This window comes from Lolium rigidum, chromosome 1 (assembly GCF_022539505.1).
Source record: "Lolium rigidum isolate FL_2022 chromosome 1, APGP_CSIRO_Lrig_0.1, whole genome shotgun sequence".
Classification (NCBI taxonomy): domain Eukaryota; kingdom Viridiplantae; phylum Streptophyta; class Magnoliopsida; order Poales; family Poaceae; genus Lolium; species Lolium rigidum.
Genome location: NC_061508.1, coordinates 241,961,952 through 241,984,961, shown reverse-complemented (window position 1 = coordinate 241,984,961; position 23,010 = coordinate 241,961,952). Strand labels below are relative to the sequence as shown.

General features: G+C 49.0%; 1 protein-coding gene across 1 annotated transcript; it reads left to right on the top strand.

Moving 5' to 3' along the window:
• Positions 1-448: 448 nt before the first annotated feature.
• LOC124683404 (putative disease resistance protein RGA3) lies at positions 449-2,181 on the top strand. The gene has a single exon (XM_047217918.1). It carries the CDS (start codon positions 529-531, stop codon positions 1,948-1,950), a length of 1,422 nt encoding a protein of 473 aa, XP_047073874.1. The 5' UTR covers positions 449-528; the 3' UTR covers positions 1,951-2,181.
• The last annotated feature ends 20,829 nt before the right edge of the window (positions 2,182-23,010 follow it).

Sequence of the window (23,010 nt, the reverse complement as noted above, 5' to 3'; positions counted from 1 at the left end):
ATTTTGTAAAAACGTAAATGTATCTAGATACTAATAGTATCTACATCACCCCGTATCGAAAAAAAAAAACGAATAGTATCTACATATATATCCAAATTTAGAAAAAGTTAAGACAACTTACATGAGACGGTGGGAGTATCTGTTTTATTCGGCTGATCCAAATGGCAAATCATCGCCTGTATTTTAGCCCTGTTAGATCGGCTTCAATTTAGGATCGAACTGAGCTATCAACTTTGCCCAGATATCAAGGTCAAAGACACGGCATCAAGCTACAGTATAATACTACTTTTCTTGCGGTATCAAGGTCGACGTTTGGTATGACACGCGGCCAAAAATGGGCGTAAGGGTCAACAGTTCTGACGTCGAAGTGTTGAGGTGTCTATCCTAGACGATTGGTTCCCAGACTAAAGTGTTGAGGTGTCGATCCATAGTGAATCGCTGACCAAGTCTTGCATCTCAGATATCATATCATCATGCTCTACTCCGTATGACCGTGTTCACCTCGAAGTAACAGGTAGCAAGAAAAACATGGACATTGCTCTCTCTGCGGTGGCAAGCGAGCTAGCCAGCCGGTTCGTGTCTTTCCTCATCAGCAAGTGCAGAGACCAGGCATGCCTCAACAAGAAGAACCTGGAATCGCTGCGCCGGCTCCTTCTCAGGGTTCATACCGTCGTCGAGGAGGCTGAGGGCCGATACATCACCAATTCAAGGATGCTGGTGCAGCTCAAGATGCTCACGGAGGCCATGTACCAGGGGTATGATGTCTTGGACACTTATGGTCCCCTAGAACAGATCAGAGCACGAATGGAGGTGAGTGGCTCAGATACCATCAATTTCTCAGCTGTCAGACGTTTTAATAGCTCAAAAACTGTTAGCAAAGAGGTGCAGACTGCGATGGAAAAATTGGAGGCTGCCACCGGCAAGATAGCTGAATTTATCGCCCTCCTAACAGGTTGCGAACGCATGTTTCGCAGCCCCTATAGCTGCTATATCTACATAGATAACTTCATGTTTGGGCGCCAAGTCGAGAGGCAGCATGTCATCAACATCTTGATGCAGGACAACTACCCACTCAAGGTTCCCACCGTGCTGCCGATTATCGGTGGTTGCAGAGTAGGCAAGAAAACTCTAGCCTGGAGCGTTTGCTCCGACGAGAGGATCCGCTCCCGCTTCTCATCCATCATCCATGTCAATGGATGTGAGATTCAGAAAATCGACCATGGCAGGTTCAGTAACGTGAGGACTTTGATTATCGTTGAAGTTCAGTCAGATGTGGATGACAAGGAATGGTACAAATTTCATTCACTGCTGCTAACTCTGACGGGTGCAGGAAGCAAGCTTGTGATCCTGAGTCGTCTTGAGAAGCTAGCGAGGTTCGGAACCGTAAACCTGGTACGAATCAACAGCTTCACACAAGAAGAATACAGCTACCTTTTCAAGGTCCTCTCGTTTGGAAGTTCCGACCCGGTGGACCATCCGCAGCTAGCGTTGATAGGGAAGGAGCTAGCAACAATGATGAAGGGGTCACTTGTCCATCTAAATGTGTACTCCAGCATGCTGAGGAACAACTTAAATGTTCAGTTCTGGATCCGTGTCCTGAAACTGTACAGATCGGTGATGGAGGCTAATCTATCCATCTCTGGGGAACACCCGAGAGCTCTTCTTGACAGAGGTAACACCGTAGACATTACCGCGTTTTCACCGTCATCGTCGTCCTCTCGACTTGTGCTACAGGTTGGTGGAAAGCAATCTTCCAGGCCTGGTGAACTCCCCAGGATGACATTTGGAGATATAATAGCAGGCTCTGTTGTTCTGCCGGTGAAGTTTGAGCTGGTGTGGGAGTCAAGGTTACCCCCTTACACCGTTATCTCTGCCACTTGTGTCGCGGAGAAGCCTGAGCACTCGGCCTCACCAAGGAAGAAACGCCGTAGATTAGGCACATCTATGTAGGCCATTAATGTGTCAGGCCATCTGCCTCTTGATATGAGCTTCGATTGAGAGCCTCTTTGATTCAAAGGAATTTCAAATGATTCTCATCTTTAGGGATTTCCTATGGTAGCCATTTAATTTGCATAATTGCAGTTCTCAGAAAAAGTTCCTAAGAAATCATCTCTACAATGTTTTAGAGGAATATTTCCATGCCCTCCAACCTCTTTTTATAATTTCTATGGTTTTCCCATGTTGTACGAAACACCATTTATAGATCCTAAGGCCGCGCTTGATTCAGTGTTTTTTAGCCAAACCAGCCGTAAGATTAGGATCCGTAACTTCCTAATGAGCGTTTGGTTGGCCGTATTTCTCTCAGCCGTTTTATTTTGCCAGTTTGTTTCAATCACGCGAGCTTCACAAAATCTTACGGAGGTCCGTGTGATACGCCCGTTTTCAGCGAGCACAGCGAAACGGAGCCTTAAAAATCCAGCCCCAGCAAAATAATCTGATAAACCAAGCGGGGCCCGGATTAAGGATGTCATGACACTCCAATCCTACACTTCCTAAGTCTGTTTTTAGATACCTATGTATCAAAATAGGCTTAGAATGTATCACTTTTCCTTAACATAGTGTATACAACTATACATCGCCTAGTTCGTCCTCCTGGATATGTAACGGTATGCTCTTTTTTTGGCATGGTATGCTCTTACACTCTTCTTTGTTTCTTTCACTTCAACAGATTCCATTTTTAACAATCTCTTCATTTATGTCAGAGTGTTCCGTGTTTGCTCCTCCTATAGCGGTCATGGCATCTTCTCTCCGGCAACGGTGTGAGATCATCTAGTTTTAGGTCTTGGGCTTGGTCATGGTTGTTCTCGGACCTTGAGTGGGTTTGCCCTTTTGGCGAGAGTGGGCGTGGCCATGTGGTGTTGATGTTGTTGTATGGTTTTGGTCCGGCTTTCCGCTAATTAACTGTACGTTTTCTTTTTAACTAACGGATAAGACAAAGCTTTTGTCTTCGCTTAAAAAAACTAACAATCTACAATTATCTTGATAAAATCAACAAGAAATATAAAGTAGATGGATCTTTTTAGAGAGACAAAAAAGTGGCGAGGATATATCTGTGAAATAGACTTCCCGTTTGTATAAAGGTACAAAAATGATGTTCTTTTCCAACCATCTCAAATATTTGAGAGGCATTGGTGCTTTGCCTACACAAGAACTGGTATCATAGATAAGCCTTGTCATGCTTAAAAAACTTCGTCTTTCTGGTCACTGGTCTCCATGTTGACCTAGGCTTTCTATTTAGCTCGCTTCCTCTTAGGCTTGGATTCTTTATTGGCACACCAAATGGAAAGACCAAGGGAGCACGGCGAGAAGCATTGCCATGCTTAAAGAACTTCGTATTTCTTGTCACTGGTCTCCATGTTGATTGACCTAGGCTTTCTATTTACCTTGCTTCCACTTAGACTTGGTTTCTTTATTGGCACACCGAATGGAAAAGGGAGCACGGCGAGTGAGCGCGGGAAGGGAAAAGATTCTTCAGTTGTGCGAGCCCAATAAGCATCAAAGAGTGGGATGGACTTGTGAGGATATTTGTTTTAATTGGAGAGAAAAACATGTCTCTTTTCAAGCAGAAGCGTGTTCTTCAGTTTGCTAGAGAAGAACAGTACAATCCAATCTCTCCAACTTGCTGAAGATTCAGAAATGGATGAGAAGAAGATTTTTTTCGACAAGGAAATATATTAATATCGTGAAGATACTAATTACACACATCCTCTGCAATAACGCAGTGCCCCAATAACAATATAGATGCACACGACTAAAAAACCCTCTTTTATGACAAGTTTCAAACTAGTAAAGTAGATTCCTAGGATAAAGAAGAAGAAAAGTGGTCTAAGGGAACTCGCAAGGAAAGTTCCAACCAAGTTTGAGGGAGTTTTCACCACATTCACTCTGGAATGACTCTCTCCTCTCTCCCTTAACATATCTAAGGCCTCTTATCCGTCAACCGCACCTTAATAGCTGGATGATGCAAAGGGCCAACATCGGAGGATTGATTGAATAACCAAATCTCCCACCCCACTGCCGCTACTGCTCGAAAACCAACAAATTCACTTGCTCATCCGAAGCATCACTTTCCACAAATAGTACCCAACGTGTGTCCTAGCCGCCAAGGGCACCCCACTTGAGGAGGGTGTTTTCGAATCCGATCTTTCTACATGCCCATAAGAAGGGGACGGTGAATTACCATCAGGGCGGGCCTAGAATTCCATGTACGCCTATTCCACGGACACCCCCACTCCCGAGTGAGGATTAGCTCCTATGATTAGCCTATGGTGGTAGGATTTCCTATCACAGCTAAAAAGAGAAAAAAGAATTACAAAAAAGCTCCGCTATAGTGATTTATTCCTTGTAGCAGCAGACCAAACACCACAAGACAACACCATAAATCCGTCTTCTTCAAAAGCAACACCTACAAGGAGGGAACGGTGCACAAGCGACATCGTCGCCCTGATCATAGGTTTTCACCTTGGAGAAGATCCGCGCTCTTAAAAACAATACCTTCAACAAAGTTATTGTTACGCACAATTAAGGTTAGACCTTGGATTTTCACCTTGAAGATTAGACTATGCACTTCTCCTGTGACTCACTCCCACTTGCCGATGCAGCTGCTCCAAGTCGCTAATCACCAAGCCAACCCTCATCTCCACCCAGACTCAAAGCATCATTAGTCCTGAGATCTCAACTTTCATGCCATTCTCCACCACTGACATCATCATGGAACTAAGGACATGTCCCATGATGGCAATAGACTGCAGAGCTTCACAATGTACATCACTAACACCCTCGCTCAAACTCATGGTAGATCAATGATACGTCTCAAACGTATCTATAATTTCTTATGTTCCATGCTACTTTTATGATGATACTCACATGTTTTATACACATTATATGTCATTATTATGCGTTTCCCGGAACTAACCTATTGACGAGATGCCGAAGTGCCGCTCCTCGTTTTCTGCTGTTTTTGGTTTCAGAAATCCTAGTAAGGAAATATTCTCGGAATCGGACGAAATCAACGCCCAGCATCTTAGAATTCCACGAAGCTTCCAGAACACCGGAGAGGCACCAGAGGGGAGCCCTGGGGGGCCCACGCATGTGGCCGGCGCGGCCCAAGGGGGGGGCGCCCCCCTATTGTGTGGTGGCTCCGTAGCCCCTCCGACTCCGCCTCTTCGCCTATTTAAAGGTCCCTGACCTAAATCTTCGAGACGAAAAAGCCACGGTACGAGAAACCTTCCAGAGCCGCCGCCATCGCGAAGCCAAGATCTGGGGGACAGGAGTCTCTGTTCCGGCACGCCGCCGGGACGGGGAAGTGCACCAGGAAGGCATCTCCATCGACACCACCGCCATCTTCATCAACGCTGCTGTCTCCCATGAGGAGGGAGTAGTTCTCCCCCGAGGCTAAGGGATGTACCGGTAGCTATGTGGTTCATCTCTCTCTCCATGTACTTCAATACAATGATCTCATGAGCTGCCTTACATGATTGAGATCCATATGATGAGCTTGTAATCTAGATGTCGTTATGCTATTCAAGTGGATTTTACTTATGTGATCTCCGGAGACTCCTTGTCCCACGTGTGTAAAGGTGACGAGTGTGTGCACCGTGTGGGTCTCTTAGGCTATATTTCACGAATACTTATTCACTAAGTTGTGATTTGAGTTGGATGTCTCTATGAAATTGTGGTGTGTTAGTACCTCCTATGAATGCTCACAGTGACAGCGTGGGGTGTTTATTAGTACTTGGGAATGCATCTTTAAGGTTTGCCTACATGATGAATTAGTGTTCGTTATCTTGCCAAAGAGTAATTCAGAATAGCATAGTGAAGTGCTTATTTATATTCCTTTATGATTGCAATGTTGAGAGTGTCCACTAGTGAAAGTATGATCCTGTTATCACCAGGATTTGACCGGATCAGAGGTGGGCCGTGATCAAGATGGGCTTGAAGATTACATACAGAAGAAATACGTGAATCGGCCTTATATGCAACGTTTGGGCTAGTTTGCCCTTGTATCTGTAACATATTAGATTACGAGTCGGTTAGGAGTTAGAGTTTTACCCGTGCACGGTTAGGTGCACGCTTGAATTAGAAAGTCCCCTGGACTATAAATATGTATCTAGGGTTTATGGAATAAACAACAACCAACGTTCAACACAAACAAATCTCGGCGCATCGCCAACTCCTTCATCTTGAGGGTTTCTCCTGGTAAGCACCATGCTGCCTAGATCGCATCTTGCGATCTAGGCAGCATAAGCCTTATTACGTTGTTCACGCGTTGCTCGTGCTGAAGCCTTTTTGATGGCGAGCAACGTAGTTATCTTAGGTGTGTTAGGGTTAGCATTATTCTTCGTATCATATGCTCGTCGTAGTGCAACCCTTATACATCTAGCCGCCCTTACACCTATCTTAGGTGTAGGGGCGGCACCCCGCTTGATCATAGTTTAGTAGATCCGATCCGTTACGGTTGCTCCTTGTTCTTCAAGGATTAGTTTAATATCCGCAATAGTTAGGCCTTACAAAGGGTTGGAGGATCCAGCGGCGTGTAGGGTGGAGTTTGCTAGCCCTAGACAGGATGTTCCGGGGATCAACCTCGTGTTGGTTTTTAGGCCCTGTCTAGGATCGGCTTACGGTCACCGTACGCGAGCGCGAGGCCCAATCGTGAGTAGGATGATCCGATTATGCGGTGAAAACCCTAAATCGTCGTAGATCGCTTTAGCTTTATCTTGATCAAGCAGGACCACCATATATTCGGACACCTTGTACGAATCACGGGTGGATCGGCTCTTTGAGCCGATTCACAGGACAACCTGAGAGCCGATCGAGGCTCGTATTTAACGTTTACGTGTATGCCATGCAGGAAACTAAGCGAGGCATCATCCAACACCTTCCTGACCGGTATAGGTCAGGTGGCACGCCCTTGCGACAGCATCGGACGTGTGACCATAAGGCTTTGCGGGCCGTCGCTCTGAGGGACTGGGGCCAGCCGCAGCCCTAGTTGTTCCCGGCTCTACGGTGTTGCCAGTCGCTGCCCGCCGGTGGGTTTCTGACCGCAACACATTCTGGCACGCCCGGTGGGACAATCTTCGACATCCACCGCATCGCCATCTACATCCGAGATGGCGGAAAGCACTCCGGTCAAGTACGAGGATCTGCCTGACGAGCTCAAGAAGAAGCACGACGAGATCAAGGCAGTCCTCGAAGCCGACCTCATCGGCTCTTTCCACAGAACCCGCTCCCACGGCGTCAGGTGGAAGGGGTTCTCGCCTGAAGAACGCACCAGGTCGCTGCGTCAGGAGATCAACTTCATGGTGGCTCATTCGCTGCACCGCCACTCGAGAGCCTCGGTGAACACTTTGGAGCGTGTTGCTCGCGCGTGATCCAGGAAATCATGAGCCATCGTATTCTCCGTCGGGACCAGCTCCGGGGACTTTCAAAGGAGAAATACCATTCCGAGTCCCGTCCACCGCTGCCGTTCGCGTTGGCAGCACCGTAAGTGCCGAACTCATCGGCATACGTCGTCTACAAGATTGGTGGTGATCCTAGTGACTACCAATTCCTACCCGAGGCGCCCAAGGAGATCCCGCACGGATACACGTGCGCATACGTGCCGACCGCAGTACTCGGGCACTCTCGAACCGGCATCGCAACAACGAGGGCCTTCGGAACAGCAGGGAGGAATGTCGGGAGCAGATCTTGAGAAGCAAACGTGGTTAGCTAAGTACGCCACTCCGACAAACCTCCGAGCCCAGCTCCTGCAGCTTGGCTCGAACTGGAAAAGCAAGCATGGCTGGCTAAGTATGCCACCCCGGCGAATCTTCAGGGTTCGACACCTTCAGCCATCACCGCGGATCAGATTTGTACAATTCTGAAAGATCAGTTCGGCATGATGCCGAAAAGGAAGACGTTCGGCTATACCAAGCCGTACCCCAACGAGTACGAATTGATCCCGCTACCACCCAAATATCGGCTCCCGGACTTCACAAAGTTTAGTGGATCGGATGGTTCCAGCTCCATCGAGCATGTGAGCCGATATTTGGCACAGCTGGGCACGATCTCAGCATCAGACGAGCTGCGTGTGAGGTTCTTCGCACAGTCCCTCACGGGATCGGCTTTCGGGTGGTACACATCGCTGCCACCGAACTCAATCCGGACTTGGAAGCGCTTGGAAGAGCGGTTCCATGAGCAGTATCACTCGCGAGGCTTCCGAGGCTGGTATTGCCGATCTAGCACAAGTACGACATAAGCGCGGGGAAACAGTGTCAGAATACATCCAGCGCTTCAGGACCATTAGGAACCGATGCTATTCGGTTCACGTAAGTGAAAAAGAAGAAGTCGAGTTGGCGGTGGTGGGTCTCTCATCATCGATCAAGGACGTGGCCTCCCAAGCGGACTACCCTTCATTGGCGCACATGGTGCGTAAGCCGCCAGCATATGAACAAGGCGCCACCCAGATGTTTACCAGGACAAATTCAAGCGTGCGGTGGTCCTGGTTGAGGCAGACGAGGATGAAGGTGCTGCGGGAGATCAAGAGGTAGCAGTGGCTGAATGGACTCGAGCGGCAGGACCCGTGTCCTGCAAATGGGTTAAGCCACAAGGCCCTCCAAAAGGGTTCGACTTCGACGTGACCAAAACAGATCAGATTTTTGATCTCTTACTCACGGAGAAGCATATAAAGGTACCCGAAGGCCACAAAATCCCTACGGTGCAGGAGCTGAACGGAAAGCCATACTGCAAGTGGCATAACACGTTTACCCACACCACTAACGACTGCAGGGTGTGGCGTCGGCGGATCCAAATGGCGATAGAGAAAGGGCGATTAATTTTCAACCAAGTACGCCATGAAGGTCGACACACACCCCTTCCCCGCCGTTAATATGGTGGAGTGTACTTACCATGGAGGGTGCCAGCCAGATTTCTCGTGCAATATCAACATGGTGGGACCCGGGCACCACTCGGTAAGGACGGAGATGAGGGCAGCCTGCTCTCATAGCAAAGACACAGAGGAAGCCGCTCCACGCGATCGGCTCCGCCACGACGACAAGCGCTACGTCACAGAGGGAGAAGTGAAGAACATAAGATATCAGCGACCTCTCTCTGATCACCTCCTCAACAAGTACGTAAGTCAGTATGACCAACGCCGACGATACAACGACGACGATGAAAAAGATCGTCTGGCTAGGGACGATAGGAGACGTCGTCGGCATGATCACGACGAGGAGCGATACGAGCGCCACGCCAAGGAAAAGTCGAGGGAGCAAGACGACGTGGATAGGCACTGGGACTGCCCCTTCTTCGGACACTCGCTGGGATTCAGGAATGAGCCGATTGCCAACAATCGGCAACCGCCCGTAATGCAAACGGAAGAAGAAGGATGCAGCTAACGTGTCCGTGTTCAAACGTCTAGGGCCTCTCCCGCCTCGGAACGAGCATGCCGAGTCCGCTCGGGTGGAAGATCTCGAGGAACTAGAGGACGATGATGAAGAAGACAAGTATCATCGGCCAAGGTGGTGCCCCGATGGGCTCAGCCCGTTCCCAGAAGCGAAGGGTTCAGCGTCTACGTGGGTTGGAGGAAGCTGAAAGGTTATACCTGCACACGTTGGGGAAGGCACGGCCTGATCTGGCCGCCAAAATTCAGCGAACCCTGGACGAAGAAGGCCGGTCACAAAGAAAAGAGTGGCGCCCCAAGCAAAGGAAAGCCGATGATGAGACATCGGCTGGCACAAACATGGTGCTCGTCCTTCCAACGGAGTTTGATGCTCCAGGATTACACGAGGCACCCAATTTCGACGACTACGAGCACATCAACGTGACACAGGATGGGACGAGGTTGGTCTTATCCACGGACCCGACCGTGTAGCGAACGCAGCGTCTATGGACAAACGTGGCGATGCCGATCCAGGAGATCGGCCCCAAGGATTTATGGAGGAACATTACAAAACCTTCATCGAGCAAGCAACGTGGAGGCCGATTCCAGCAATCGGCCAAAATCATCCTCACCATCCATTCTGCCTGGGTTCAACATTTGGTCCAACAGAGCCGATACCATCAAATCCCTTGACAGAATCGGCTCGGGGGGGCACCCAGGTGGATAAAACACGAGGATATGCAGTAGAAGCGTCTTACAAATGCCCAACAGCCTAAGATATCCTTTGATGATGGGTATTGAAGTATGGGGGCCGATATATAAATCGGCCGTAAAAAATTTAAATTTTTTTTTAAGCACAGCCGATGCAGCAGACATCGCCTTAAGGATATAAAACCGATGCATGGCCATCGACTCAAGAGGTATAACCGTTATAATCAGAGGGTCAATGGAGCAGGAAGTGGGCCACGGAGAGAGACTCTAATGGAAGAACTCCTCAATGGAGTGGTTTAATAGCTCAGATCCTCTCTTCAAGAACAATGCCAAGAGCAGCATGGATGTGCAGATCAGGTTAAGGGTGGGTTGCATCAGATCCACCGAAGGAAAGGAGCCGATCTGACCTGCGAAGACGAAGAAGTGGACTGAAGAAGCTCGGGGGCAGCTCACCCTGAAGGCTCTCTGCTCTGGGAAGCCAATTTTTGTTGAAATCGGCTGGCTCTGCGTTATGATGTGAGGCCAATGGCGGCACATTGGGCTGACTCACTACCTTTCCCGCCTTGACTGAGGCTCGAGGGGCAGCTTGCCCTGAAGGACCCTTTGCTATAAGGAGCCGATTTTGTTGAAATCGGTTGGTTTTACATCTCAGCTTGAGTTAGCAATGGTCTCAGAGAGCCCTTGAAAGCGAAGGGGATGTGGAAGGGAAGGGTTTGGCAGGAAAATGTCTGGAAACCTGAGGTTAATGATGAGGCCAGGCATTTATTTCAGGGGATTTTACCGTTGAATCCAACATTACGCTCAGTAACTGCGGATTGGACCTGTTCGGTAGGAAGTTTAGGGATCTGAATTTGAGCAAGGTTCGCAGGTTACCGATGTGTTGCCATCGGCTTATTGAGCGGTGATCAAATTAGCAATCGGCCAAATCAAGCACGAAAAGAAATCGGCGAAATCAAGTTAAGGGAAATTCTTCATTAATATTGGGATTTCTTACAACGAAGAGCCGACTGCTCAAAGAAGAAAGGAAGAACAAAAGAAGAGCCGATTGCTCGAGGGACTACTAATCCTACATAACTACTCCTCGCTAGCGTCGTCGTCGGCGTCGCCATCGGCGCTACTGCCGGAGAGTTCCTCGCCGCAGCTTCCCCAGCCGTCGGCCGGAGCTTCCTCCTCCTCGTCATCATCATCATCCTCGCTGTCCGCCCAAGTGCGGAAGCGCTTCGTCGGCGGATACCCCGCGGAAGAGGAGGAATCATCTTCCTCCTCCTCCTCTTCTCCTTCCTCGTCGTCATCGTCGTCCTCGCTGTCCGCCCACATGCGGGAGCGTTTCTTCGGCGGGAGCCCGGCGGAGGGGAGGCCTTGGTCTTCTCTACTTCTCCTTCTTTCTTCTCCTTGTCGGAGGAGATGGGGTTCGCCCCGGAGTGGAGGTCGTCCTCTTTCTTGTTCTTCGGCGACGATTGGAGGGGAGGCCCGAGGGGGAAGAGGAAGAGGAAGACATTGCTACGTGGGAGAGGGTTTTTTGGCGCCGGTGGACGGAACGTAGCAAGGGGATGGAGTGGTGAACCGTTTGGCACAGATAAATAAAGGGAGTGTAGTGGAGATTTAATGCCACGACGGTTCTCGAGGATGTTATGCCGAAACTATCAATTCGTGCAGAGAAGCCTAGGAGGCGAGGCGAAATGATGGAAGATTCTGCGGCAGCTCTGCTCTGCTACGACATGACCCGACGAAAGATAAGCGTAATGATTTTGGAAATATCATTTCCAAAACCAGGGGGGCATGTGTTATCACCAGGATTTGACCGGATCAGAGGTGGGCCATGATCAAGATGGGCTTGAAGATTACATACAGAAGGAATATGTGAATCGGCCTTATCTGCAACGTTTGGGCTAGTTTGCCCTTGTATCTGTAACATATTAGATTACGAGTCGGTTAGGAGTTAGAGTTTTACCCGTGCACGGTTAGGTGCACGCTTGAATTAGAAACCCCCCGGACTATAAATATGTATCTAGGGTTTATGGAATAAACAACAACCAACGTTCAACACAAACAAATCTCGGCGCATCGCCAACTCCTTCGTCTCGAGGGTTTCTCCTGGTAAGCACCATGCTGCCTAGATCGCATCTTGCGATCTAGGCAGCATAAGCCTTATTACGTTGTTCACGCGTTGCTCGTGCTGAAGCCTTTTTGATGGCGAGCAACGTAGTTATCTTAGGTGTGTTAGGGTTAGCATTGTTCTTCGTATCATATGCTGTCGTAGTGCAACCCTTATACATCTAGCCGCCCTTACACCTATCTTAGGTGTAGGGGCGGCACCCCGCTTGATCATAGTTTAGTAGATCCGATCCGTTACGGTTGCTCCTTGTTCTTCAAGGATTAGTTTAATATACGCAATAGTTAGGCCTTACAAAGGGTTGGAGGATCCAGCGGCGTGTAGGGTGGAGTTTGCTAGCCCTAGACAGGATGTTCCGGGGATCAACCTCGTGTTGGTTTTTAGGCCCTGTCTAGGATCGGCTTACGGTCACCGTACGCGAGCGCGAGGCCCAATCGTGAGTAGGATGATCCGATTATGCGGTGAAAACCCTAAATCGTCGTAGATCGCTTTAGCTTTATCTTGATCAAGCAGGACCACCATATATTCGGACACCTTGTACGAATCATGGGTGGATCGGCTCTTTGAGCCGATTCACGGGACAACCCGAGAGCCGATCGAGGCTCGTATTTAATGTTTACGTGTATGCCATGCAGGAAAGTAAGCGAGGCATCATCCAACACCTTCCCCGACCAGGTATAGGTCAGGTGGCACGCCCTTGCGACGGCATCGGACGTGTGACCGAAGGCTTTGCGGGCCGTCGCTCTGAGGGACTGGGGCCAGCCGCAGCCCTAGTTGTTCCCGGCTCTACGGTGTTGCCAGTCGCTGCCCGCCGGTGGGTTTCTGACCGCAACATATCCCTAGGCCTTGTTTCCAAATACTGCAATCATCGCTTATTTACTGTTTTACTGCATCTTTACTTCCTGCAATATTACTACCATCAACTGCACGCCAGCAAGTGTTGACTGCCAAAACCCACCGGCGGGCAGCGGCCTTGTCAACACCGTAGAGCCGGGAAGAGCCTAGAGCTGCGGCTGGCTGAGACCCCTCCGAGCGACGGCCCGCAATGCTCTTCTGGGTCACACGCGGCGATGCGAAGTGCAGGGCGTGCCACCCGACCTATACCCGGCCGTGAAGGTGATGGGGATGCCTCGCTTAGTTTCTCGCAGGGCATACATGTAAACATTAAATACGAGCCTCGATCGGCTCTCGAGTTATCCCGTGAATCGGCTCAAAGAGCCGATCCACCCATGATTCGTACGGGGTGCACGAATACTTGGTGGTCCCGCTTGATCAAGATAAAGCTAATTAGATCTACGACGATTTAGGGTTTTCACCGCATAATCGGATCATCCTACTCCGAGTTGGGCCTCGCGGCCACGCACGGTGCTCGTAAGCCGATCCTAAACAAGGCCTAAAAACCAACATGAAGTTGATCCTCGGAACATCCTCGTTTAGGACTTGCGAACGCCACCCTACGTGCCACCGGATCCTCCCCCTTTGTAAGGCCTAACTATTGCAGATATTAAACTAATCCTTGTAGAACAAGGAGCAATCGTAACGGATCAGATCCACTAAATAATGATCAAGCGGGTGCCGCCCACACCCGAGATAGGTGTGAGGGCGGCTAGATATGCAAGGGTTGCACTACGTAAGCATGCTTAAACGAAGAACAATGCTAACCCTAACACATCCTATGATAACTACGTTGCTCGCCATCAAAAGCGCTCAGTACGAGCAACGCATGAACAACGTGGGCTTAGTGCTGCCTAGATCGCAAGATGCGATCTAGGCAGCATGTCGCTACTCGATAGAAACCCTCGAGACGAAGGAGTTGGCGATGCGCCGAGATTGGTTTGTTTGGGGTTGAACGTGAGTTGTTGTTTATTCCATAAGCCCTAGGTACATATTTATAGTCCAGATGGACTTTCTAATGTGGGCGTGCACTAACCGTGCACGAGTAAGATTCTACTTTCTAAACTAAGATGCAATCTAATATTTTACGTATACAAGGGCAATGAAGCCCAACTTAGCATAACAGGCCGATTCACATAATTCTTCATGTATACTTCCTTTAAGCCCATCTTGATTGCGGCCCACCTCTGACTCGGTTAAATTCTGGTGATAACACATGCCCCCTGGTTTTGGAATTGGTAATTCCAAAATCACTCTGCTTTCCTTCGTCGGGTCATGTCGTGGCAGAACCGTCGCAGTATCCCTCATGATGATGCCTTGCCTTCTCAACTTCTCCGCGTGACCCGGCAGTTTTTTTTTCTTTTTTTTTTAGGCATCACTTCCTCGGAAACTGCTGTGGCATTGAATTTCCACTATATCCTCCTTCGATTTAACCGCTCTGAACAGTTCTCCTCTGTATCTCCTTCGCATTAGCACTCCAAAAGCCCTCCCAGCCCACCATGTCTTCTTCCTCCTCTCGCCCCATCGGATCTTGCCAGCCAATCCTCCACGTCCCGTGAGCCGACGCCGGAGTACAACGCGGCGGCGGTCCACGCGGCCAACACCCGCCGCGCCATTGCGGCCGGGGAGGAGTCAGACCACGACTTCTCCATCTGGTCCGAGGACGACCAGTCCTCGACGGACGGGGAGAGCGACCTCCGCCTCCTCGCCGTTGGGGAAACGGAGGAGGAGAGTGACGACGACAGCTTCTCCTGCGACTTCCCCTCTTCCGGGGAGGGGGAGGAGCAGGAAGAGGAGGAGGAAGACGACGACGAGAGCTCCTCCGACGAGCCGCCGGCCAAGCGGTTCTGCCCTTGGCCGGGCAATCTTAGCGATTTCGACAGCGACGAGGACGACGCTGACGAAGAAGATGAAGACAACGAGGGCCCGGTCGGCGACCATTGGAGCGACGACGAGCCCGCCGGGAGCAGCGCCGATAGTGGCGACGACGGCGACGACGAGGGCGTTGATGGCCCATAGATAGGACCTCTAGAATAGGGCCAGTAGTAGAAGATGGGGCAATGGATCCCCTAGTATTTCCCTTTTGAGAGCAATTAGCTCTTTATGTAAGAAATCTCATCTTAATCAATGAAGAACTTTTCCCCAATTTTGATTTTGCCGATTCCTTCTGAGTTTAATTGAGCCGATTCTCTCTTCTACTGACCTTGCCGATTCGTCCCCTTTGCCAATGCGTAATGAGCCGATCGCACCGCATCGGTCCTTTGAAATTCACCCTTCTCTTCTTCAGCTGATGATTTTCTAAATCTGGTGGAAAATGCAGGATCTTCAAGAAAACCTTCGAACTTTTCCGACCAAACCCAATAATCCTTTTCAGTACCCATCATTGTGAAGAAGGTTGCAATGAAGGATCAGCCGATGGTATCCCCATCGGTTCTTTAAACGTAGTATCCACTAGGCCTCGCTGCCCCCGAGCCTTACTCGAGCCTCGCTCGCCCCCGAGCCTCACTCGAGGCGAGAATGTCGAGAGAATGCGCCACGCCCGATCCGCTTTCTTCCTCCGACAACTCGATAATCTTCCGTTTCAGCTGAACTAGCCCCAAAGATTGGAAATCCTTGACAAAAAGGTTCAGGAACCCGGATCGGCTCGAAGCAGCTGGAGAAGTTTCCATTGTTTTACTCCCTCGAGGCAACAGAAGGCACCACCGTTTGGTCTGGAATTGGTGGAGACTCGATAAACATTGCATAATTCCACTAAAGTCGATGGCTGCGCATCGGCTGCCTCTCAATTCTAAAGTCGATGCCCTCGCATCGGCTGTAAAAATTTTTGTTTTTTTATTTGGCCGATTTTTCTTAATCGGCCCCCAATGTTTCATTGCACGTATGTTCTCACATGTTTTATCTGCACATGTTCATCTGATTATATGCTCCCCGAGCCGATACTCGCTGGATGACCGCAGATATCGGCTTGTATGGTTAGCCGTGGCACTCGCACTTGCACGTCGGCTTCGCAAAAAATCCATGCTGACTCTCGTCTGCCGACGTGGCCACTGCTCAGTAGATCGGTGCTGAACGCAAGCAAAACATGTGGTGAAGGTAATTTTGGCCGATTGCCGGAACCGGCCTCCATATCCATTTGAGCGCTGTCTGAAGGTTCCGTAGCGTTCCTTCATAATTTTTGGGGCCGATCACAAGGATCAGCCTTGCCCGATTTGCTCATTGGTTTGATCTTGCTATTCGGTTAGGCTGGATAAAACCAACCCAACCTCTGACTTGATGCGCTTGCTGTCGTCCACCTTGAGTGCACCGTAGAGTCGTGGAGCACCTAGCTCTGTCGGCAAGACGAGTACCATGTTTGTACCAGCCGATGTCTCATCATCGGCTTTCCTCTGTTTAGGGCGCCACTCCATTTTCCGTGGACGACCCTCTTCATCCAGGGCTCGCTGAACCTTTGCAGCCAGATCAGGTCGTGCCTTCCTTAGCGTATGCAGGTATAACCTTTCGGCTTCCTCCGTGCCGCGCAATCGCTGAACCCTCGCGCTTTTGGGAACGGCTGAGTCCGTCAGTGGCACCACCTTGGCCGGTGGTACCTGTCTTCTTCTACTTCTCCCTCGTCTTCCGAATCCTCAAGATCTGCCCAACGAGGTGACTCAGCGCGTTTGCTTCGTGGCGGGAGAGGCCCTAGGCGCTCGAACACAGACACGTTGGCTGCCTCCTTCTTCTTCTTGTTGCATTCTGGGCAATTGCCGATTGTGGGCAATCGGCTCATTCCTGAATCCCAGCAGTGTCTGAAGAAGGGGCAGTCCCAGTGTCTGGCGTTGTCATCTTGCTCCCTTGATGTTTCCGTGGCACAGCGCTCGTGCTCCTCCTCATCGCGATCCCGCCGACGATGTCTTCTGGCTTCTCTAGCCAGACGATCTCCTCTATCATCATAATTGGACCGTCGGCGTTGGTCATACCGACTCACATATTTGTTGAGGAGGTGATCGCAGAGGGGTCGCCGATATCTTATACTCTTCACCTCTCCCTCTCGTGACGTAGCGCTTGCCATCATGACGGAGCCGATCGCGTAGAGCGGCCTCTTCAGTATCCTTGCTATGAGAGCAGCTGCCCTCATCTCCATCTTTGCCGGAGTGGTTCCCGTGTCCTACCATGTTGATGCCGAACGAGGGACTGGCTGGCAACCCTCGGGTAGGTGACTTCCACCATGTTAACGGCGGGGAAGGGTTGGGTGTCGACCTTCATGGCGTACTGGTTGAAAATTAGCCGCCCCTTCTCTATCGCCGCTTGGATGTGCCGACGCCACACCCTGCGGCCGTTGGTGGCATGGGAAAGCGAGTTGTGGAATTTGCGGTACGGCTTTCCGTTTAGCTCTTTCGCCGTGGGGAACTTGAGACCTTCCGGAATCGTCAACTCGTTTCTCCTTGAGCAGGAGGTCGAAGATTTGTTCAGCCTTGGTCACGTCAAAATCAAATCCCCGGGCGGCCCCGGCGGCTTTACCCATTTGCAGGACACGGGGTTCCTCCCCGAGTCCACTCAGCCATCGCTACTTCTTGGTCTCCCGCAGCACTTCATCTTCCTCTCGTATCGACCATGACTACCGCACGCTTGAACTTGTCTTGGTACGAGTCCGGGTGGCGCTGTTCATATGCCGATAGTTTCCGAACCATGTGCGCCGACGAGGGATAATCCGCTTGGGAGGCCATGTCCTTGAGCTGTGTTGCAAGGCCCGCTACTGCCAACTCGATCGCTTCCTTTTCAGTTATACGAACCGAATAACATCGGTTCCTAAGATTCCTGAAGCGCCGGATGTACTCGTCACCGTTTCCCGCGCTTCGACGTAGTTGTGCTAGATCGGCAATGCTAGACTCGGAAGCTTCGAATGGTATTGCATATGGAACTATTCTTCCAATTGCTTCCAAGATCGGATGGAGTTTGTCGGCAAAGAGGTGTACCATCCAAAAGCCGATCCCGTGAGGGACCGTGAAAAGAGCCTCACGCGTAGCTGATCCGACACCGAAGCCGGTCCTAGTTGAGCCAAATATCGGCCGACGTGCTCGATGGAGCTGGAGCCATCTGATCCACCGAATTTGGAGAAGTCGGGAGCCGATATTTAGGTGGCAGCGGGATCATCTCGTAATCGTCGGGTACGGCTTGGAATAGCCGATCGCTCCTTCTTTTCGGCACCATGCCGAACCGGTCTCTCGCGCATGGTACCGATCCGATCCGTCGTCGTCGGTCGTAGGAGTTGCACTCGAAGATTCGCCGGGGTGGCGTACTTAGCCAGCCATGTTTGCTTTTCCAGCTCGAGCCAACCGCAGGAGCTGGGCTCGGGAGTTTCGTCGGTGTGGCGTACTTAGTTAGCCACGTCCGCTTCTCAAGCTCGTTGCCGACGTTCCTCCCGTCAACGCCGGAGTCCCCGATGTTGTGGCCTGGTTTGTGAGTGCCCAGTTACCACAATCCGGCACATACGTGCATGCGTATCCTTGAGGGATCTCCTTAGGCGCCTCAGTCAAGAACTGGTAGTCACTAGGGTCACCACCAATCTTGTAGACGAGGAATGCCGGTGTAGTCGGCACTTCAGCAGGTGCCGCCAACGCATATGGCAGCGGTGGACGGGACTGGAATGGCAACTCTCCTTGATGAGTCCCGAGAGCTGGTCCTGACGGCGAGTACTGGTGGCTCATGATCTCCTGGATTACGCGCAGAGCAACACGCTCCAACACGTTGACCAAGTTTTCAGAGTGGCGATGTAGCGAGTGAGCCACCAAGTAGTTGATCTCTCGCCGCAGTCCCCGGTGCGTTCCTCCGACGGGGCGAGAGGTCTATCCCATCGAGTGCACCTTGCGGTGAGAATCCCTTCCATCCGATGCCATGGGAACGGGTTCTCCGAAAGGAGCCGATGAGGTCGGCTTCGAGGGTGGCCTTGATCTCGTTGTATTGCTTCTTGAGCTCGTCGAGCGGCTCCTCGTAGGTGATCGGCGTGCCGTCCGCCATCTCGGATGTAGATGGCGATGTGGTTGATGTAGACGATTGTCCCACCGGGCGTGCCGGAATGTGTTGACCGCCAAAACCCACCGGCGGGCAGCGGCCTTGTCAACACCGTAGAGCCGGGAAGAGCCTAGAGCTGCGGCTGGCCGAGACCCCTCCGAGCGACGGCCCGCAATGCTCTTCTCGGTCACACGCGGCGATGCGAAGTGCAGGGCGTGCCACCTGACCTATACCCGGCCGGGAAGGTGATGGGGATGCCTCGCTTAGTTTCTGCAGGGCATACATGTAAACATTAAATACGAGCCTCGATCGGCTCTCAGGTTATCTCGTGAATCGGCTCAAAGAGCCGATCCACCCATGATTCGTACGGGGTGCACGAATACTTGGTGGTCCTGCTTGATCAAGATAAAGCTAATTAGATCTACGACGATTTAGGGTTTTCACCGCATAATCGGATCATCCTACTCCAGAGTTGGGCCTCGCGGCCACGCACGGTGCTCGTAAGCCGATCCTAAACAAGGCCTAAAAACCAACATGAAGTTGATCCTCGGAACATCCTGTTTAGGACTTGCGAACGCCACCCTACGTGCCACCGGATCCTCCCCCTTTGTAAGGCCTAACTATTGCGAGATATTAAACTAATCCTTGTAGAACAAGGAGCAATCGTAACGGATCAGATCCACTAAATAATGATCAAGCGGGGTGCCGCCCCCACACCTGAGATAGGTGTGAGGGCGGCTAGATATGCAAGGGTTGCACTACGTAAGCATGCTTAAACGAAGAACAATGCTAACCCTAACACATCCTATGATAACTACGTTGCTCGCCATCAAAAGCGCTTCAGTACGAGCAACGCATGAACAACGTGGGCTTGTGCTGCCTAGATCGCAAGATGCGATCTAGGCAGCATGTCGCTTACCTGATAGAAACCCTCGAGACGAAGGAGTTGGCGATGCGCCGAGATTGGTTTGTTTGGGGTTGAACGTGAGTTGTTGTTTATTCCATAAGCCCTAGGTACATATTTATAGTCCAGCGGACTTTCTAATGTGGGCGTGCACTAACCGTGCACGAGTAAGATTCTACTTTCTAAACTAAGATGCAATCTAATATTTTACAGATACAAGGGCAATGAAGCCCAACTTAGCATAACAGGCCGATTCACATAATTCTTCATGTATACTTCCTTTAAGCCCATCTTGATTGCGGCCCACCTCTGACTCGGTTAAATTCTGGTGATAACTATTTTCTGGCGACGTTAGTACTGCTCATATTCATTCATACCACTTGTATTTCACTATCTCTTCGCCGAACTAGTGCACCTATACATCTGACAAGTGTATTAGGTGTGTTGGGGACACAAGAGACTTCTTGTATCGTGATTGCAGGGTTGCTTGAGAGGGATATCTTTGACCTCTTCCTCCCTGAGTTCGATAAACCTTGGGTGATCCACTTAAGGGAAAACTTGCTGCTCTTCTACAAACCTCTGCTCTTGGAGGCCCAACACTGTCTACAGGAATAGAAGCGTGCGTAGACATCAAGCACTTTTCTGGCGCCGTTGCCGGGGAGGAAAGGTAAAAGACACTCATACTCCGGTCCCAGGTAACTAAGTTATTTTCTGTTGTCGTTGTAAGTGCTCGAAGCTATTTCCTTTAGATCCTGCAATTGCATCTTTTTGTTTCTTGTTTACACTAGTAAGGCATAATGGAAAACAACAAAAATATGAGAGATCTTTATGAACTTTATCTTGAATTAGGACATGATGTGTTTGAAGAGAGAATTAAAAAACCCATGGAACTTTATATGCATGCTAATGGGAATGTTATTAATATGAATGCTTTGAACACCATTGTTGCTAATGCTATGGAAGAATTTAAGCTTGGGGAAGCTGGTTTAGATGAGCATGATATTTTTAGTCCCCCAAGTTTTGAGGAGAAAATTTTCTTTGATGATACTTTGCCTCCCATTTATGATGATTATAATGATAGTTGTATTTTGGTGCCACCTACTATGGAGGATAAAGTTTATTGTGATTATACTATGCCTCCTATAATGATTATGCTTATGTGGAGAGTAATGATACTTTTATGCATGAGACTCATGATAAGAATGTTTCATTTGATAGTTATATTGTTGAGTTTGTTCATGATGCTACTGAAAATCATTATGAGAGAGGAAAATATGGTTGTAGAAATTTTCATGTTACTAAAACACCTCTCTATATGCTGAAATTTTTGAAGTTACACTTGTTTTATCTGTCTATGCTTGTTGCATTATGCTTCATGAATTTGTTTATTTACAAGATTCCTTTTCATAGGAAGTGGGTTAGACTTAAATGAGTTTCATACTTGCCATTTGATGCTCTATTTTGTTTCAACTACTATTTCTTGCGAGTGCATCATTAAAACTACTGAGCCCATCTTAATGGCTATAAAGAAAACACTTCTTGGGAGATAACCCATGTTTTTATTTTGCTACTATTTTGTTGTGTCTTGGAAGTTGTTACTACTGTAGCAACCTCTCCTTATCTTTATTTTATTGCATTGTTGTGCCAAGTAAAGTCTTTGATAGTAAAGTCAATACTAGATTTGGATTAATGCGCAGAAACAGATTTCTTGCTGTAACGAATTTGGGCAGGGTTCTCTGTAGGTAACTCAGAAAAATCTGCCAATTTACGTGCGTGATCCTCAGATATGTACACAACTTTCATTCAATTTGAGCATTTTCATCTGAGCAAGTCTGGTGCCTCTAAAAAAATCGTCTTTACGGACTGTTCTGTTTTGATAGATTCTGCCTTTTATTTCGCATTGCCTCTTTTGCTATGTTGGATGGATTTCTTTGTTCCATTAACTTCCAGTAGCTTTGAGCAATGTCCAGAAGTGTTAAGAATGATTGTGTCACCTCTGAATATGTGAATTTTTGATTATGCACTAAACCTCTAATGAGTTTGTTTCGAGTTTGGTGTGGAGGAAGTTTTCAAGGGTCAAGAGAGGAGGATGATATAATATGATCAAGAAGAGTGAAAATTCTAAGCTTGGGGATGCCCCCGTGGTTCATCCCTGCATATTTTAAGAAGACCCAAGCATCTAAGCTTGGGGATGCCCAAGGCATCCCCTTCTTCATCGACAAATTATCAGGTCACCTCTAGTGAAACTATATTTTTATTCCGTCACATCTTATGTGCTTTACTTGGAGCGTCTGTGTGCTTTTATTTTCGTTTTCATTCTCTGAATAAATTCATGCTTGTGTGGGAGAGAGACACGCTCTGATGTTGCATATGAACACATGTGTTCTTAGCTTTATTCTTAATGTTCATTGCGAAGGTTGAACTATTTCATTCATTGCTATATGGTTGGAAACGGAAAATGCCGCATGTGGTAAATGGTTTAATGTCTTGAATAATGTGATACTTGGAAATTGTTGTGATCATATAGATCATGTTTAAGCTCTTGCATCATGTACTTTGCACCTATTAATGAAGAACTACATAGAGCTTGTTAAAGTTTGGTTTGCATGACTAGTTTCTCTAGAGTCTAGATATTTTTTGGTTAAGGTGTTTGAACAATAAGGAGACAATATAAAGTCTTATAATAGTTACAATATGTTCATATGTGAGCTTTGCTGCACCTTTTATACTTGAGTTTGCTTCAAACAACCTTGCTAGCCTAGCCTTGTATTGAGAGGAATTCTTCTCGTGCATCTAAATCCTTGAGCCAATAACCATGCCATTTGTGTCCACCATACCTACCTACCACATGGTATTTCTCTACCATTCCAAAGTAAATTACTTCATGTGCTACCTTTAAACAATTTAAAACTTTATTATCTCTTATTTGTGTCAATGTTTTATAGCTCATGAGGAAGTATGTGGTGTTTTATCTTTCAATCTTGTTGGACAGCTTTCACCTATGGACTAGTGGCTTCATCCGCTTATCCAATAATTTTGCAA

Coding starts and splice junctions, on each gene's coding strand:
- LOC124683404 (XM_047217918.1), top strand. CDS start 529: ATGGACATTGCTCTCTCTGCGGTGGCAAGCGAGCTAGCCAGCCGGTTC.